This window comes from Melozone crissalis, unplaced genomic scaffold (genome assembly GCF_028551555.1).
Source record: "Melozone crissalis strain CALT ecotype California unplaced genomic scaffold, PUWL_Pcris_2 ptg000056l_1, whole genome shotgun sequence".
Taxonomy (NCBI): domain Eukaryota; kingdom Metazoa; phylum Chordata; class Aves; order Passeriformes; family Passerellidae; genus Melozone; species Melozone crissalis.
This window is the reverse complement of record NW_026535834.1, coordinates 2,427,790-2,447,791: the sequence shown is the minus strand read 5'-3', so window position 1 is coordinate 2,447,791 and position 20,002 is coordinate 2,427,790. Positions and strand designations below refer to the sequence as shown.

The 20,002-nt window shown below is 44.3% G+C and overlaps 1 protein-coding gene across 1 annotated transcript; it reads right to left on the bottom strand.

The window, feature by feature from the left end:
• Window positions 1–3,899: 3,899 nt before the first annotated feature.
• Window positions 3,900–18,833, bottom strand: PLD4 (phospholipase D family member 4). The gene is made up of 11 exons (XM_054286785.1): window positions 18,774–18,833; window positions 15,607–15,696; window positions 13,285–13,502; window positions 12,426–12,609; window positions 11,627–11,747; window positions 11,143–11,270; window positions 10,454–10,654; window positions 9,906–10,045; window positions 6,744–6,909; window positions 5,617–5,713; window positions 3,900–4,370 (listed from the first exon to the last, which is right to left on the bottom strand). Exons 1-11 carry the CDS (start codon window positions 18,774–18,776, stop codon window positions 4,171–4,173), a joined length of 1,548 nt encoding a protein of 515 aa, XP_054142760.1. The 5' UTR covers window positions 18,777–18,833; the 3' UTR covers window positions 3,900–4,170.
• Between the last annotated feature and the right edge of the window lie 1,169 nt (window positions 18,834–20,002).

Genomic DNA, 20,002 nt, shown 5'->3' with positions numbered 1-20,002 from the left:
CACACTGGTGAAATTGCCTCAGAGATTTTCTGGGAAAGGAGGTGTATATAATTATTTGCTCCTTTGTTTATATTAACGCTTCTCTCAAGTGCACTATGAAAACCAGGGTGTGTATGTGACAGCCTTCACATGTACCATTAAAGCACTGTCTGTATTCTTAACTCACAATAAACTCACTATATGAATAGTAACTTGAGTGGCGTGAGTTGCTGGCATTTCTCATTTGGAAAATCCCAACTTAAATTTGTAAAAGTATGCAGGTACTTCATGTACTTAATGACAGCACAGTTCCTTAATGTAAGGGTAATGGAGACTTTTCACTCCAAGTTGAATCATAGAATATGTTAAATCAGAAGGAACCTGTCAGGATCCTTGAATCCCACTCCTGGCCCTGCACAGGACACCCCAAGACTCCCTCCATGGGTGTGAGAGCATTGTCCAAAGGCTGCTTGAACTCTGTCATGCTTGGGGCTGTGACCGCTGCACTGGGGAGTCTGTCCCAGTGCTCAAACACCCTTTAGGTGAAAAATCTTTTCCTAACATCCATCCTAAATCCCTCATGACTCAGCTCCAGACATTTCCTCAGGTCCTTTCACTGGCCATGAGAATGAAGAAGTTGGCACCTGCCCCTCTGCTTCCCCTCATGAGGATTTGAAGGCCACACTGAGCTCTCCCCTCAGTCTCCGCCAGGCTGGACAGACCAAGTGACTTCAGCCATTCCTCATACAGCTTCCCCTCCAGACCCTTCATCATCCCTATGGCCTCCTTTGGACTCTCTCTAATGCCTTTATTTTTGTTGTGGCACCCAAAACTGATCACAGAACTCCAGACAAGGCTGCCCCAGCACAGAGAAGAGCAGGACAATCCTCTCAAATACAAAAACATTTTCCCAGGACACTTTACTCACTAGTTTCCTGAGCAACCTGAAGTCAGCTCTCCTCCTGTCCAGAGTTGAAGTTTTGCTGTTCTTTTTCCTTCTGTTGATATTTTAAACTCAATTTCTCTGTGGCCTCTTTGGCCAAGATGGCTGCAATCACCACTTCAGTCACAAGATTCTCTCTCCAGAATTACAAGGGTAGACATGCTTCATTATGGTAGTTTTCTCATATTTCTCCATGTTCTTCTTAGTACAGGAAGGCAGACACAGCAAAACACTTAGGAAACTGATTGTAAGTGAAGTGCACTTGGCTGTCTAACCATCTGTAGATTAAGATGTTCTTAATTTCTTCATTTCTCCTTGTCACAGAATCACAGAATGTTAAGGGGATAGAAGGAACCTTAAAGATCATCCATCTAACCCCCTGCCATGGTCAGGGATGCCTTCTACTGGCCCAGCTTGCTCAGATCCCAGTCCAGCCTGGCCTTGAACACTGACAGGGATGGGGCAGCCACAGCTGCTCTGGGCACCCTGTGCCAGGGCCTCAGCAGCATCACAGTAAAGAATTTTTCCTTATATTTTATCTAACCCTGCTTCACTTAAAAAACATTTAGAATAGAACAGACCATGATAGAATAGTTAATTGAAAGGGGCCCACAATGATCATTCAGTCCAATTGCTCAACCACTTAAGGGATGATCAAAACATGGAAAAAACATTGAGGTTATTAAGGGCATTGTCCAAATGCTTGTGGCATTGAACACTTCTCAGGACAAGCCTGGTTTAGTGTTTGACCTCTCTCTTGGTACGGAAATATTTCCTAGTGTCGAGTTTGAACCTCCCCATATGCAACTTTGAATTATTCCCACACATCCTAACACTGGATACCAGGAAGAAGGAACTGGTACCTCCCTCTCCACTTCCCCTCTTCAGGAAGCTGCACCACCACAATCCACCCTGCAACTGAAGCTGACTTTTCTGGGCCTCTGCAGAGAGCAGAGGACTGTGAGTCAGTGCCCATGGCCCAAGAGCTATCCCCTAAGGATTGTGGAGATATTAACAACTGTCAAGAAATTAAGTGTAACCCTGATATGGCATAAATGGTAGATGAAAGGTTTTCCCAGTACCTGGATTAAAGCAACAAAGGTATGTTTTATCTGTAACAACTGGGAAAGGAAAATCCTGGGTAATGGCAGGAAAAAATGTGAACAGACAATACTAAAGTTTTGGAAGAAGCTGGTGTCTGAGGTGACTTTGTGGTCATGTCAGTACTCATAACCTCTGGAGCCAACTGGGATCTGTCTTGCTGTCGCCTGCATTGATGTGCACTGTAGGCACAAGGCACTGCACCAAACCAAGAGCTTCCAGAGGTGATCCTGCTGGGGGAGCAGTGCAGCAGCTCCTCCTGAAAGCCACTGCAATAAAGCAGAGCCAGTTCCCACACCTTGTACTCCCTCATCACACAGGTACCTGATGTGAGCTGATCAGAGGAGAGTATCCATGCTCAAGAGCCAAAACAGTGACTTTTTCTAGACATGAATAAACCAATACTGGCAAAAATCTAAACAGCCTACAGTCAGACTAGAAAATTACAGAGTATCCTGAGTCAGAAGGGACTCACAAAGTCCAGCTCCTGACTCTACACAGTACAACCCCAAGAATCACACCACATCTCCAAGAGTGTAGTTCAAATGCTTCTTGATGTGACAACTTTCCTGGGGAGCCTTTTCACTGCCCAACCATCCTCTGGGTTAAGAATCTTTTTCCAATAGCCAATCTGCCCAAAGATGATGCTAATAAATGCCACTGGAGGACCCAGGATACATTTGGTACAGTCCTTAGCTTGGAGAAAGCACAATCTAAACAAAAGAGATAAGTAAGAGATTAATGGATAAGGACTGTTATTAACCCTGTTTCATAAATAGAAAAGAATTGAGACTCAAAGCCTGGTTATAACTTACATGTCTAGTAGAAAACAAATAAATAAGAATCAAGGTGTGAACAGGCTTCAAAAGTCTCACAAGAAACCAGGGAAATACTCCCAAGTTCCTCTTAGATCCAGTTCATTGTATTAATTGTAAACTCCCCCCTCACCTTCCCATATGTAGAGGAAAACCAATAGTGAAGTCAGTAGAGAAAATAGAAGAGCTCTCTCCTAAACATCCATTTTTCTTTTACAAGCCAAACCTTAACCCACCTGAGGTTTATATGGCCATAAGAGAAATTCTGCCACCTTATCCAGAAACTCTGTCCCACTGAACAACTAATCCAGCACTGTCAGATTTGAGCTCCCGAGTAGGAGAGAAGGAAGTTTTAGTCTTCCTCTTGCAATGTCTATCCCTGCCAAATCAGAAAACACAGCTTGGAGTGCCATCTAGAGGAGTGCGCTCCTCTACAGGAAACTGTTTTGTTGGTTGAAAATGTAACGCCTCAGAAAGATTTTCAAGCTAGCTCTTGTTAGGAAATAGGGGATGAGAGCACGAAAAGCACCTGCATGTTCCTCAGTATTTTGGCATGTATGTGAATACTCCCAAAATTTCTGTGATATCTGTACATGTAACTACATGTTTTAGAAAATCTGCCACAGTAACAAGAACATTGATTTGTTATGATGGATAAAACACTCCAAGGAATCTTGGAAAGGTCTGAAGGGATAGCTAAGGAGCAGCCTGGAAAAAAAAAACGGAACATGGCCACAAAGTTAAATCCCAGGCCACAAAGTTAAACCCCAGGCATTTATCTCTAGCAGCTAGCCTCAACACTTAGAAACAGGTAATCTCGAATTTCTTCAACCAGCATTAATCCCTGTGTCTCTAATTTCTAAATGCCTTTAAAAATCTGCCCTTCCTATTGTAGGTGATCGTTATACATGGCTAAAAAGTTAAGGTGGCCAGGAGTTTTTAAAAAATGTTTAAACACATGTAAGCAAACACTGTTAATGGAACTTTTAGGTTGAAATATATAGTTTCTAAAGATAAAATAGCAGAGCAATAATGATCTGTGTCTCTGATGTTTGCTTTAATGTCAGACAGCTTGTCATACAACATTGTATGCATTTCATTAACTCTGCAATGAGGTAATCACACCAAAAAATCAAACATCACACACTGACTGGTGGTTTTGCAGGTAGAGTCAACCATCAGAAATTCTCATGCCACCAGTGTGGATGCCACGAGGAAGTGATTTCTCTGACAAAGACAAAAAGAAGAGAGTTCCTTGATTTGCATGTGAACAAGATTCAAATACATTTTTTTTGTTTCTATTTTAAGTGCACATTTCAATTCACTTCAGATCTAATCCCATTTACAGTCTTTCTGTCCCTGCACATCTTCCAGATTCACCGCATATTGGGAATTCCAGTCTCGCTCAAAAAGATCTTTCATCTGTTCCTGGACAGGTTGTTGCCTTCTTTGCAGGTTGGTTGAATTCTGTTTGATAATTAGTCCCACACCAGCTGTATCAGTGAAGTAATTTTCTGACCAATTGGAAGTCCCTGTGCAATGGAAAAGCAGCTGATTAGAAAACATTCATTTCCCAGTGTTCTGTTTGATCTCTGGGCTTTGTTGATTTGCTCTATGACTGCAAATCTCATTAGGACCAACGAGGCAGCAAAAATCAGGTCAGCTCCTTTTTATGCCAGACCTCAGGTTTTGAAAACTTGCTATTAACTGCAACCCTGAAGGTTCACAACCTTCTGATTCATTACAGCCTGTGACAGAATGCACAAATCGACTCATAAACATGGCAATAAAGTGCAATATTTGAGTATTAAGAGAAGTAAAAGCCAGTGTTTGACATGGGTTTCAGTGTTTGAAGAAAAAAGTCTTTAATTTACTTAATTCTCTTAACTTGTTAAAGGAAAACAAAAGGAGGAGCTGGACTCCTGATCAATAAACCCTCGGGAGCTGTTCTGAGCTTGACATGCAAAGCCTGCTTCTAAACCAGGCAAAGCTGGAAATCCAGCTGCAGACATTGTCTGGGGCTCTCTCCAAATCAAGCACTGTGAACAATGCACATTCTATCACTTACACACTTGTCCTTGTGATTGCCTTAGCCAGAAAAATCTGCCAATTCCAGAAGGTGCTTAGGCATGAAAACAAATCATCTGCGTATCTGCCTTTAAGTATAAAACAGGTTATTAAAGTATTGAAGGCAACTGGAGCTGTAAACCCTCAGCCAGTTGGAAGATGAGGCTATTTGCTGGAGTGTATTGCTGGGAGGATGAGCTGGCTGAAGTGACAGAGCACTTTCATGTCTCCTTTTTTGAGGGTTCCTAATAAAAGAATGAAATGTAAACACCATCCTGGAGCAGCACACAGTTGACATTACTGTTTTCTCATTTCCTTTCCTAGAATCCTGTTCAACAAACAGTGCATGGAATTAATTCCTCCCAGCAGTTTCCTCTTTATTAAAGCACTGTAATGTTATGGACTGGAGCACCAGATATCCCTGTGTTACTGTGAGCACACAGGCTGTGAAATCCCTGCTGTGCTTGTCACAGGCTGTGCACTCAGCCTTGTCACACTCTGCTCCTAATGGCTCACAGTCACATGAAATAATCCCTTACTGAACTTGACCTACATTATTTTCTCTCCTTCATATCTGTTCTTCTTTACCTAGGACAGACTTTGCTTTGTATGGCAAAATGAGGTATTTTTGGTATTGCAGCCGGTCCTATCTCAGCCTCAGTCCAGTAGATCTGGGGATACTGGAAATATTTGGAATAATGGAATACATACCGATGTAGGCTACTTTATCAGTGACCATGTATTTGTTGTGATTCACTCTCCCATGAGGAATGTTTGTGTGATTGAGAACAGGAACAATGAAGAGTTTCTGGAGGGAGAGGAATTAAAAATATTAACACAAATACTAGAGTGAGGAACAGACATCATGATTGGACAGTGCATGTTTTCTATAGTTTCAAAGAATGGAAGAGTGTGGGAAGAACAAAAGAGAACATACTGCACTCTGTCATTGAATAGACCATAGAAGAGGTTTTACTCCTATCCAAGAAAACTAGAAAATAATACTTCCACTATACATAAAACTGGATAAGCAATTAAGATCAGATACAGAAAATGTTTGCCTCACAATGTTCCATTAGTGACACAGCTATTATCATTACAGGGCAGACAATTAAATGCAGTTTTAGGCAGCTGTTTAATAGATTGCATTTACCACTGATTGCTGCTCTTATTTTGTGCGAGAATGGGCTGATCACAGACACAAGGGGTACTGTAGGCAACTATAATGCCTAACTTTTCTGTGTTAACTCTTACCAAAATCTACACTTTCCTTTCTATTTTTTTTTTTTTCTGAAACCCACTCCTTCTTCTGTGGTATTTCTCTGTTGTGATTACTGCATCAAGTTGGGAGCATCCACACCATCCCCACTCCACCTGATGCATTCCAGCCTAATGCCTATGGCCTGTGTGCAATATTTAGTACTCAAGAACAGATCTTTCTGTATAGGCACACGGCAAAGCTCTCAGTTAAAAAAAAATGGTATCAATTAGACTGATTTAACATATTCCATGCAGGAAAAGGCCTCTGAGAGGAGCACTAAGTTATCATATAAACTGTTGCTGCCACAGAGCTCAGCAAAAGCCGCTGCCTGGATAATGTCTCAAGTGCCACAGCCAGGCACATACCTGATATCACTAGTAGCTTGAAATAGCTGCTTCCTCAAAGATTATATATTGGGCCTTATTTTCACAAAACCGGGAAGCAGTCACTGCAAAATCAGACAACCAGCTTCTCTAGAAGCTAACATTTGTACACACAAACAGCAGCTCATTCTCAGAAACCAGTGTGGGGCCATATCCTCAAGCTGCCTGTCCAAAATCAGGGGTTTGTTCCATACCACGTCGACGCTGATGTGGGCGTGTGGGTTGTCGAGGGCACGCAGGGACCTGAGGTAGTGCAGCATGGCTGGGTCGGTGTAGGCCCAGCAGCTGACCAGGAGCCGGACCCGCGCTCGGTGGTTGAAAGCTGCACGTCTCAGGGCATTGTCAATGGCTGGCCAGTACCTGCAGAAAAAGAGGCAAAAAGGGATGTTTTTTAAAAACAGTTCACTAGAAAGCTGTGAAGTTAAGCTGAATCTAGGAGTGATGATGCACAGATGGGGTTTCTGATGTCTAGTAAGTGAAGCACTTGTGGCTTCCCTGGAGGTACAAACAAGGTTTCTGCCTTCTACCAAGTCTGTTCTTTTCACAGAACGTGTTTTGAGACCTCCAGACCCTGCCAAATTGGGGTGAAATTCATCCCAAAGTTTAAAGCTTAGTAAAGTGCCCCTACACAGATACACACAGCGTGGTGCCACTATCCTTATCTCCTTAGGAAACTGAAGATAACAATAGCAACTCCAGGGTAAAGCCAGTTCATACACCACAGAGTAAAAGGGCAGTGCAGAGCCCAGAGGAAAGTCTAAGAACCATTTTGCAGAATATGGCTTTTTCAGGCCCCTGGAGACTGTTTCCAGTGTCTGCAGTGGTCCTGTGCCATCGGCCAGCATGGGCAGACTCCATACCACTCCACTGCTCCTCATTGTGTGTGCCCAATGTAAGGGACACAGCTGTGCTCTCCATGTTCCCTGAACATGGGAAAATCCATTTTCCTGACACTTGTGTTGGCTGTAGCTATGGGGGACATTTTTAACATCCTTCACCCAGCCATACAACACTAAGAGCTGGATAATGTGCATCCCAGGGCTGGTAACTCCAAACACCCACGCGGCGTTTTCACTGCACAGATCCTAACAAATGCTGCACAGAGGGAGAGGGGCATGTTTAGTACAGATTGGAGGGCTGATAACAGAGAGAGGTCCAGCATTTGCTCACAGTCCCATGAGCAATGATGAATTAATTTGCCTAACTTAATCCTTTTGGTCTTATGTACAAAGGCCTGAATTCTCTGATCCTCCCCCATGCATCATCCTATTGCAATCAATGGCCTGGCCACGTGCTCTGAGGCTCAGGCTTGACTTACAGAACCTGAAAAGCTTGGAAAACCATGCTATTTGAAATGCAATTTTTGAATGGTTTCAATTTTTAAAATATATCGGTTTCTAGTTGATTAACACTCAGGCATTAGACAGCAGCTTTGTTTCCTCTGCCTCAGCTGCTGGAGGAACCTAACCTGAACTAATCAGCTTCAATTCATGGCACTACAGCTGGTTGCTGTGGAGATAGCCCCAGGCCCTGTGCCACTTTCCCTGGGCCTTTCAAACCCTTGTTTGCATCTGATCAGCCCAAGATGTCACAAACTGTGGATTAAGCCTTCAGATGAAGAATAAGGAGTATTAATGCACTCAGTCCTAAGGGGCAAAAGAGACTTTCTGGGAACTTATTCTCAGAAAGATGAGTGGGTTCTCAGAAGATGAGAAACCCAGAGACTCAACTGTATTACCTATAAACTGAAATTCCTCTGAGGTGTTTGATTTATTAAAGATATCCTCCAAGTAGAGGTTAGTCTCGAGATTTTGTTTCTTGGACAGTAGAATTATCTGCATCTCTCTATTATCCTAAAATCTTCCCCTAACACACCTTTGCCTCAGCTGAACAACAGAGGCTTTGCACAGTTGTGGCAGAGGGACCCGATGCATGGTATCATTCTGGCTGAATGGCAGCCTAGAGCTTACCCTATTCAACAAGACATCTTGTACATAATTCTTTCACTTGAACTTCTTTCTCAGATCTGGTTGGAAAACTCAGAAATGTTGTGAGCAGATAATTCAGAGCACTTGGTGCACATAACCATCCCAATTCAAGCCTATCTAAGAGGATCTTGGGGCCTTAGTGCTGCCCCATGACTGTGTAACTTTCTGTGCTGCTCAGGTTTGGGTTCTGTGCAGAGCCTGCGCAGTTCTGCTGAGCCTTGGGCAGTCTCTGGACCAGGGCAGTGCTTCAGGCTCAAGGCCAGGCTGGATGGGGCTTTGAGCAGCCTGGTCTAGTGGAAAGGGTCCCTGCCCATGGCACAGGAGGGGAGGAATGAGATGTTCTGTAGCCCAAACCATTCTATGATTCTGTGATTACTCCAGATCACCATTATCACCTTATCTCTGAAGCTGCTGCTGGAACTTAGATGGAATTATTAAAACAAAACAAAAATCCCAAACAGCAACCAAAAAAAAAAACCCTCAACAACAGCAACAATAAAACACCAACCCCCAAACAAACAAAAAACCCAGAAGTTTCTTTTAGAAGCTGTTTCAGCTCTCACTGCAAAAGTCAGGTGAGTCAAGAACCACCCTCTAAACTATTGGTCAAGTGCATCAAGCAAGAAATAGAGCAGGAAGTCAAGACTCTTCAGAAGCAAAGGACAGCAGGAAAGAAAAATGAGAGCAAGAAAGGAGAGCACAGGAATGTTTTCTCTGAAAAATCTGATGTCAGATAAATTTCTGGTGTTCCCTTTCCTCTCTCAATTCATAAAGCTGCTGTGTTGAATTGTGGAGGACACTGGTCTGACTGTCCCTAGTGTGACATGTCACAGCTTTTCTGCTGTGTGTAGAGCACAGGAGGCTGCCCCAGAGCACCAGCAAAGCACACAGGTGTTGGTAATCATCCTTCCTGCAGCACCAGGACTGGAATCACAGAACCCTGGAATTGTCAGGCTCCAGAAAAGACCTTTAAGGTCATCAAGTCTAACTCTCAGCCCAGCAGCAGCACCATGTTCACCGCTAAACCATGTACTCAAGTGCCATAGCCACAGAATTTTTAAAACACTTCCAGGGATGGTGGCTCCACCACTTCCCTGGGTGGTCTGTTCCAATACCTGACAACCCTTTCCATGAATTTCTTTTTCCTGATATCCAATCTAAACCTCCCCTGGCACAACTTGAGGCTGTTTCCTCTCACCCTGTCCCTTGGTACCTGGGAGGCACAGTCTATGGGATGGTTGTGAATGCAGAGCAAAGCCTCTCTCCATTCTGAATATTTCCATTGCAGAAGGAGGGGAATAATATGTTTTGTTTGTTTTTTTCTTTATATAGTACAAGTAGCTGATTTGCTCAGGATTGAAATTGTACCTTTTTGGCTGAATAAAACGGCTGGTAGGGAAATATTCCATAACAGAAACATAGACAAACTCCTGTGCCTGACTGATGATACTGAGTATAGCATGGAGGTCATGGGTGCGACCTTCTGGGCAAAATGCTGGAGGGGAAGCCTGAAAAAAAATAAAAAAAGAAAATGCAGATCAGTGATGTAATTTTTTAATTTTTTTTTTTAAATCTCAGACTGCAACTCATTTATGTTTAGATCTGTCAAGTTTTCACTAAAATATCACAAAGCACTTGAGATGGATCACCATCTTTCCTCATGCCTTCCATATCTGGCTGGGTGAGATATTTATTGATGTATTGAGCCTACAGGTGATTAAAAGAGACCTGCACACTGTTCCTGCCATACAATTTGACAGCTTATGCTGGGCTTACCCCTATCCTTTGAACGTCCCAGAGAAACATAAGGAACAAATTATTATCCACCTGGAACACAAGCAGGACTGCTGAGGAAACTTTCCTGCTCAATCCTTAAACACTTTACAACCTGACGTGTTATTTTCAAACATACTTACAGAAAAATAGGTTTTTGTCAAGATTCCATTAAATTCGACTTCCAGAGGATGATGTTTGTTAATGTCGGTTGAGTAATTAAGAGGCCAAGGGGCTGGGATGGTAGCATTAGGATATCCAACATCCCAGTAGGTACTAAATGTTTTCCAGAGGTCTTGGGCCAAGCAGCTGCAGTTATACATCACAGCACCAAACTCCTTCACCTGCAAAGAGAGCAAGCTGTGTCCCAGCCCCACGAGGAGCCACCTCCAGGGGTTTCTGTAGCGGGATAGAATATAAGAAGATAAAGGTAATATAGAAAGTAATCTAACCCCTAAAGAGCTGCAGCTGAGCTAATTTATTAAAGATTAGTAGGAGGCCTGACTTTAACAGGCCACAGCTGTAGCCAATGAGAAGAAGAGTGCTATAAAAGAGTGGGGTGGTTGTTTGAGGGGGAACTGGAGTCAGTTGGCTGCTGTGAGAAGAAGGAAGAGTCAGTGCCTGGAGGAGCTGCCTATGAGAAGCATCAAGGAGGTACAAAGCCCTGACATTAAGAAGACAACAGTATGGAACCTTTGCAATGTAATGACAGCAGGTTTCTTTGCTGTTTCTTCTGCTCTTACAATATTTTACATCATTATGATTTTTCTCTGTTATCTGCTAGGATATGAATTCTCCCCCAGATTTCTGAATATGCAGCAGCAGACTTTACCTGAGATAAAGATCTCCAGTCCATGTTTGCACTACCAATATATATGTGTTTCATGTCTACTATCCAAAATTTGCTATGCAGCACTCCTCCTGTCAAATGTCCAAAATCAATCTTTTTCACATGAGCCCCTGAAGAAAGATGGAGAGGGCAAAAAAGAGTTTAGGTACAGCATGGAGGTGGTTCCTCAACAGCCAGAACACATCTGCATGTCTGGCTCTTACAGGCAGTAACAACGACCAAAATTCACAAGCACTCATTCCTGGGAACACAGTAACTTGAAAAACAATATGCAGAATGCAAACTTTCAGAAGATCCTAAAGAGCATGGCAACACAGAAAGAAAGCATGAACTAGTGGGCAGATGGTGCTTGTCCTGTGAACCCATGTAAGCGCTACATCAGAACAGGCCTTGGAAACCAGGTTTCCCACAGATGCCTTTTTGCAATACAGAAGCTGTGAGTGGATCACTGAAGGGAAATAATTACCTTTTTCCTCTAAAAGCTCCAGGTCCCTTGATTTTGTAGCCAGAGTTGGTGAGCTTGCTGCAATATACAAAGAGACATTCTGTGCAAGTAACCTCTCAAACCTCTGCAGAATATCTTCACCCTGTGTAGGGGGACACAGTATGGGTAATGTGGAATGTAATCTTGTCCCCCAATGAGTTGCAGCTGGAACCCATTACTAAAGATCAGGAGCAGGCCTGATGATAACAGGCAACACCTGTAGCCAATAAGAACTAGTGGCATAAAAGAGTGGATTGGTGGGAAGAGGAGGGAGAGAAGTCAGAGGAGTTGGATGGCTGCTGCAAGGACCAGGAACAGTCAGTGCTTTGAGGAGATGCCTGCGAGAAACATCGAGGTATGAAACTCTGATGCTATGGAATCCTTGCATCATAATGATAAAATAACTCATGATATATAAGGCAACATATAATGATAATAGAACTGTTGTAATATATACGACAACAAGCCTGTGTGGTGAATTGTTATTTTTTATATTTTGTTACAGAAGGTGTAGTAAGAGATATGCAAGGGCAGTGTTACTAACGGGTACTTCCTTTGAAGAACCCCGGCGCAAGGAAGGTCAGAAATTTCACTTATTTCAGCCTAACTTGACTAAAGGAGGAGAGCTAGAGTGTTGCTTCAGAAGAGCATGGAAAACCTCCCTGGATGTGCAGGAGGAGTTAAGCAATGCCTGGGAGACATCACACAGCCAGCCTGTCCTCTACCACATGGACATGAGGAAAAACAACCACAGACATGCTTGCTGCTGGTTTTACCTTACCTGCTTGGAAGAGGAGTCATTGACACAAATATCCTTCCCAGTGAGAGACCAATAGTAAGAAGCCACATACACTTTTTCTTGGGCTAGATCAAGCAGTTTTGTCCAGGCTTGGTACAAGGGTTTGGCTGCAGTGCTGTTTATCTCGAAGGGTAAGTCATAAGGAACATTTTCCACAAGTTCAAAGCTGCAATGGCAATTTTATGTTGTGAAGCAAGTGGCTGTGACCCCAGCAGGACACCAAGGACCTGTCAGGCTGCACAATTGGCCATGCTGGGTGCCAACCTCCACAGCAAACAAGATGAGCTGGACAAACAGGCTGGCAGTTCTCCTCACCCCTAGTTTTTGTAGCCAGGTTTATATTGCTGTACAGTGACCTCCCAAATTCAGCAGAATGGTTTCTCAGTAGCCATTCTGAGCTTTTTATTTTACTCTGCCTAAGATGTGGAGAAAAGCAAGCCCCCATAGCTGTGTGTTGCTAGGGTACCCTCTTCACCCTAGAGGTGAAGCAGCACAGACATTCCCTGCCCCTCCAGCCTCTGAGAAAGGCTGCTCTGCCAGCTGGTGACACTGCTGCCACAAAAGGAGGGTGGCTGCAGGGGGCAGAGGAGGAATGGAGCTGGGATGAACATTCCAGGCACAGAACTGAGAGCAGAGCTGTGACATTGCCCCTCACAGCAGGCAGCTGCCAATTACCCAGTGCCTAAACAGCATCCCCAAATTAGCACTCCTCCCAAATTAGTGGTGCTTCATCACTTATGATACAGTGAGAAGAGAATAAAACCCATGCTGATATTATCAGTACTGTAGCTATTCCTTCCTCTGGTGATGATTTCTCCATGTGCCGTCTAACCCGACTCACCTGCAGGAGTCATTGCATCTGTTGGTGGTTCCTGGGAGATCCCCATAGAGTCCTTCTTCCTCTGGGAGATCCCTGTACAGTCCTTCCTCCTCCACATTTCTGTAAATGCTGACAATTGCGGCTTTTTCTCCATTACCATCAGCTGTGCTGTCCATGCTCAGGAAGTAAAAAGCCACCAGGACCAGACCAAGCGTCAGAATTGCCCCCAAGATTTGAAACTGGAACAGAACCCACAGAGGCGAAGATTTAAGTGATCGCCAAGGCATTGATGCACCAACCAATGGATGACTGCCTGTGCAGGTGAATAAATCGCAATCTCTGAATGGGAGATCTGCTTGCAGCTACTCCAGACAATGTTCTCAGGGGCAGCACTGAAAGTGAGGAACCGTTCAAGGTCTGCTTGGACAGGTCCCTGAGCAGCCTGGTCCAGTCGAAGATGGCCCTTCTCTCTGCAGGGGATTTGGATTAGATGACCTTTAAAAGGTCCCTTTAAACTCAAATGAGGTGCAGTGAGAAGGACCAGAAGTTGCCAAAATTTTACACATTGAAAACCCCAAAATTGGGGAATCAACATAAACAAAGAGACAGGAGAATAAATTGAAGAAATAAAATGCTAAAAATCAAAAGAGAAAATTCTGAAACTAAGTGAAAACAATAAAAGGCAATGAGATGACACAATGTGCAGGGAAATGGACCAAAGCTTGCCCAGTTGATCCTCATTGAAATGGCAAAATTTCATTCCCTTCCTGAAATTTCATGAAATCTTGAAATCAGAGAATCAAGTGGAACAAACACTCTGGAGAAGAGATATGATCAAGTACAGTGCAATTAGGGGGGGAAAAAAGAATTTGGAATGGTGTTGGTTTATGTGAAGACTGTGATTTTAGTTCCATTTTCTAGTTTAATTTTTTTGTGCCAACATATCAATCCCTTGGTTTTTTCCAAAATTTTGTGATCAATTTGACATTGATCAGCTTTATTTTAGCACAGGACCAATGGATGTTCAACAAAATTTCTACCAAAATCAAAATAAGGAAATTTCTAACACAAGATTAGCTGTGGGATTAAGCCAAGCATTACCATAAAAAGGAAGTTTGTGTTGTCAGGGGAGAAAAAACAGTTCAGAAAGTGTCAGGGGCAGAAAGACATTTTGTGGTTTCTGAACACGTTCTAGTTTTGTCTTAAACCTCCCTTAATTGAAACTACACAAATCTAATTTATCCATGTGCACAGAATTCCCATGTCACTCTAGTATGGTGAGTTAGTTTCATTTCCCTTTTGCTGCATTTTCAATTTTTTTCCTGAATGTAGATGGAAAAAAAAAAAAGTAGCCTGGCTACCTGGTAGCTTCAGCTCTGCAGTCCAGCCACTCACATGCTGAAAATTTTAGCACCAGGCTCTAAATGCTGCCCTGTACCCAGCAGGAAAAGACAACCAGCCACACATGCAGACCTATTTCCCCCCAGTAATTATCATGGCTGGCTCCCCATGGCAATTTGTGGGAGCTGGAACTATCCTGCAGCCTCTGATAGGCACCATGGATTTCAGAGCTGAGCTTCTGAGCCCCCAGGCAGGAGAATTGAGTCTGGGGGTGGTCGTGAGGCCACAGCCATAAATCTGAGCTCCCAAAAGGGCACATGGGGACACCACACAGAAACCACTTGCCTCTGAAAGTTTCTGTTTCAGTTTCTGTGTGGATAAAGCTTCTTGCTTTTAATCTTCTCTGCTTTTCTCAAAATCTACAGTGCTGACAGATTTCAGGCATTGATTTGAATAAAATAATCAACTTTAGGCTATCTAGTTAAATTTTTGCCCTCTAGGCTTGTTCTCCACCCTACCACAAAAAAAAAATAATCTCACCTACTTTTAACAGTTCCCCATTTCATCACATGAACCTGTTAGCAAGACTTAGGTTTTAGAAGTTATTTCTAGGATAAGAAATCTATTTTGCAGTCATATCATGGCTGCCACCATGCTGCACACTGTGATGTCCAGGTACTCTGGCCATCTGAATAAACGAATACATGAATAAACACTGTGCCAGAGGTGGAGGTGAGGCTGTTTGTACAAGTGTGGTTTCCTTGTCCTGAGCCAGACGGAGCTGCAGGATTTATCTCCACATTGCTCCCTCTGGGCAAGGTTTGATCAGTCTACCGGATAAATCAATGAGGGTTTTGTCACTCACTTGTTTACAAATGGGATTGAAACCTACACAGTTTTCTAAAATGGCCAATAAAATAATTCTCAACCTGTTATTTCTTTTCAGAAATGTCAGCACAATCTCAGTCCTTGTAAGCAAATGTGGTGCATCCCAATAATTACCGTTTTGACGTCTTTTTGATTGTTCACGCCTAATTTCATGTTGGAGGACTCATCAAACATCAGGGATGTTTTTAATGCTTTTTTCACAATCTGAAAAACAGAAATGTATGCAAGGGGAAAAATAAAGCTTTATGACAACATTTGTGTACAGCCAATTACAGACAAAAAGTGCAGGTTAGTGCCACTGCTTTACACAGAGCTCTGAGATTTGAGCATGGATGTGTGCATCATCCTCCGGTATTATGGCTCTTGAGTGACATTAACAGATTCCAAAGTGACAGAGAGACGTGTCCCCACTGTTTTCCCCCAGTGCTCTCTACACACAAAAATCCCTGCAGTAAATAATGTGTAAACAGCTGCATCACTGCCTCTTGCAGCCATCCTTCAACACCCACTTTTGTCCTGTTGCAAGAGAACATGTTTGCCAACAAGCAGTAATTAAGTGCAGAAGCAGTGGGTGATGGTGTGCAGAGCATCAGCCTCATCCTGCATGTGACTCTGTCAGGCTTCTGCTCTCTTCCTCTGCCTCTTGTCTTCAATGCCAGCATCTCTTCCAGAAGTGACTCTCTTAAGGGGACAGGGACTAGGCTGAAATACAAACTCCCCTGTTGCAGTCACGGGTGTAGAAAATAAGTTATCTTCTTATCCTTCTCAGGCAGTATTTCTCCAATCTTTTGTTACCACCAGCAGAGGCAACCATAAGAGCAAATACCAAAATATGCCAATATGACAGCAGATGGCCAGACAGGGGGAGTTGGCACTGGCCTATTTTACCTCCTCAAAAACTTGACACATGCCCAGTGGGTCATGAATCATCCCTGCACTGGCAGAGGTGAGTTTACACAACAGGAGCCTGATGACACTTTTCATTCTGAGAAGCAAGAAGCAGATCCTGGGGTACAGCAGATCTCAGAAGGTGCCACCAGATGATACCTCCACCTGTTCAGTCCCTGCATGCCTGCTCTGACCCCCGAGCCCCTGGGCTTTGTGGCCTGGAGGATGAACCTGCTGCAGCGGTTCTGGGTGTGGAGCTGCTCTGTGGGTGGCCACACTCAAACAAGGTTTATGTAGGAAGGATCCTGCCAGGCTTGTCCCATCCATCTTGCCATGTGTCACAGCTGCTGTCACCTGAACTGGGTGGGCTCACAGTGTCTGCCTCCCCCAGCAGCAAAGCAGCATTCCCTGCACCTTCCCTGCTGCTTCCAGCTCCTGCCCACTCCTCCTTTCTGTGTGGATGCTGTGGCTGCAGGGAACAGGCAGGGGTTGGACACAGCCCCAAAGGCTTCCTTGAGTCACAGGAACTGGTGGGGCTGAACCAAAGAGGTGGAGGATGGACGGGAAGACAAGGGAGATGGGTCTGAAACAGTGACTTGGGGAATGCAGAGAGGGATGTGGAAAGGGAGGGCCTGTGGTAAAACAGCAGACAAGAGAGAACGACAAAGATGGAAAAGGTACAAACAGTCCTGCTTAAAAGCATACTGGAGCTGCAGAGAAGAAAGCCCTTTTTCCATTTCAGGGCCTGCTTGTTGTCATCAGCTGCAATCACTGTAGCAGGGCCCACTTCCCAAAGCAGTTTTACTCACACTTTTCACTGTCACTTCCTTTTGCTGCCCCAGGCTCAGCTGCAAGCTTTTCCACTAGAAATAGTTACAAATGCTGGCAGGTACACATCCACTCTGCCAGCCCTGGAGAAATGGAGCGGCTGCCAGCAGTGAAGGACAGTTGGCCATTCCCACAGCTCTGAAATCCCAGTTCATATTTTCAGCACAAAATAAAGACCCACTGCCTTACCCCAAAGAGCTGACAGCCCAAACAGATGGGGGATCTACCCACGACACAGAGAAAGGTGTGACAGCAACACACATGAGAGGAAGTGGTCACATTGCAACCCAGAAATCTTAGTGGGAAGGAAGGGAAGAGAGAGCAAGAGTGAAGATGTGAAAGAGCTGGGTAGAAAGTGAGGCAGAGGTATTTTAAAGGAGGAGAAGAAAGGCATCTGACAAACAGCAGCAGCCCTTCAGGCTGGGCCAGGAGAGCCCACTGAGGCTGCAGGTCACACTGCACAGCTTGTGGCTTTGGCACAGCTGTCCCAATAGCTGGGCTGGCCAGGAACAAGCACCAGGAGTGCTTCTCATCACAGGACTGGAGCTGAGAGGTGTCCCTCTGTCACCCTTGTCCCTCTGGCTCCTTGTCCCTCTGTCACCCTTGTCCCTCTGGCTCCCTTGTCCCTCTGGCTCCTTGTCCCTCTGGCTCCCTTGTCCCTCTGTCACCCTTGTCCCTCTGGCTCCCTTGTCCCTCTGGCTCCTTGTCCCTCTGGCTCCCTTGTCCCTCTGGCTCCCTTGTCCCTCTGGCTCCTTATCCCTCTGGCTCCTTGTCCCTCTGGCTCCCTTGTCCCTCTGGCTCCTGAAGCCCCATGAGGTGACCCAGGCAGTGTCTTGGTAGGAAACTGCAGGTGTCAGTGCTATGAGAGCCACGTGATGGCCTCAGATGGATGGAGCTTACCAGAAGCAACTTGTTTCACTTCTCTTTTTCAGCAACAGTTGCAAAATGTCTTCCAAAAGCAGCGTTTTTCTCAAAATACGAAGGTGAACAGATTTTGTATGTGCTGTGATAGAATTATCTACCATTCTGTTCAAACAAAGCCCTTCCTGATGTTTTTGTCTGGTGATGAGTTGAAGTCCCACCTGCTGTACAGAATTTGTGAGAACTGCTCTAAAACAGTTTAATTTTCAAGAATGGAAACATCACAGAAACAACCAGAATTCCTAAGAAATCTAGTCAGAAATTAACTACAGCTCCCTTGAAGTTTTCAGGGCTCTACCACCTGCCATTTTCAATGACTGAATGAAGTTCATCCAAGAGCAATAAATATAAGCACTACTTAGCATTGCTGCACAGGCTGGGGCACCAGCTGATGCCAGTCTGCTGAGTACCCACAGGACTCTGCTGTTTATAACATTAAGTTTGCTTTCTCCTTGCCTCTGAAATATCTCTTTTCTTCACCAGCAACAAATTGTGTCAGACTTTGAATTCCAAAAACAAGAATGTGATTTTTCACTGTACCAAATCCTCCCCAGGAACTGTCTGAAGATCCTCAGATGAACAAGGTGCATTCATCTCTCCATGACCACCCCCAACTCCCTCAAGATGAAGACAAAGGCACTTACCATCCTGGAAGGTCTCCTCCTGTGTGGATGTCCCCCCTGAATTCTGATGTTACTCCCAGCCTTGTGTACAAAAGGCAACACTCATGCTCTGTCAGCACATTTGTTTAGGGTTCTTCTGGTTTTTTCCCCTCCTGCTGTAGATCACTTCCTCTCAGACACTGAGTCTCACAATGTGTACTGACAGGGTGCTGAGTTATCCTCCAGTTGTTGTGACCCAGTTCTTAAACTCTGGGTCCTGATCTTCACATGTTTGCCATAACTTGCTCTGTTGGATGGCACAGCTCCCACTCAGTGGTGGAAAGTCAGAGTCCACATCAGCATGAGAAGACACTGCTTGGAAGGGCTGCTCAGCTTTGGTGCTGTTAGAAGCCCAAACATGGCTCTATTTTCACTGCACTATTCTTAACCAGAAACTTCATTTTAGGCAAACAAACCTTCCAAAACAAACTCTCTACAAAGTTTTTTTTTGAGAGCACAGTCGTGGTTGGACAAACACAAGGGAGCAAGGCAGCTCCTTTGAAACAATGCAGCCCTCATCTTGAACATGTGGCATTTGGAATTTGCAGTGATGCTGTTCAGGGGTTATATCTGACACTGACTTTGGGGCAGCTTCTAAGAAATTATGCCTTCTATAAAAATCCAAAGGCTGCACCTCAGCCAACACAAATCCTTCTGGGAGTGATGCTGTTTTCCTCCAGGCAGCCACTTGTTCCTACTGAACCCAAGGGTGCAGTTCCCCAGTGCAGTACCAGAGGAAGGATGCTGTAGGGAGTCAGTGGAACACGAAGCTTTAGCACACCTTGTACTAAGCTGCTGAAGAGGGAAAAAATAAGGAGCCAGAGGATAGGTCTGGTACAACAGAAAGAGGGCTTTCCATGGAAAACTGCAAGTGCCATGAGTCCTCTGCTTCCCTCAAGACCAAAACACAAGTGTGAACTCAAAGAAGCCCAAAAAGTAATTAGTGGGCAAATAGGAACCTCTCTGCCCAGCCACCTCACTCCTGAATTTACTGCAGTGCACAGATCACTTACCATGGGAGCCATCCCAAATCTCTGGATTTACAACAGGACTTAAAAACAAAGCAAAAAACAAAGCAAAGGCTGCTGCTGTCCCTGTAGATCCATGTCACAGACATCTTTTATGAAAAAACCTTTCCTTAGGATTTTTCCTCCTGAGGAGCTGAGAGGCCTCAGGAACAAAATGTAAACAATGATTATCTGCTGCTGTGG

What these genes read in the sequence shown, in the direction of transcription:
- PLD4 (XM_054286785.1), bottom strand. An exon ending in TGACAAAAACCTATTTTTCT is followed by an intron (nt 10,046 to 10,453) that starts GTAAGTATGTTT and finishes ATTTTTTTTCAG; the next exon opens with GCTTCCCCTCCAGCATTTTG. An exon ending in TGATAAAGTAGCCTACATCG is followed by an intron (nt 4,371 to 5,616) that starts GTATGTATTCCA and finishes TCCATTGCACAG; the next exon opens with GGACTTCCAATTGGTCAGAA.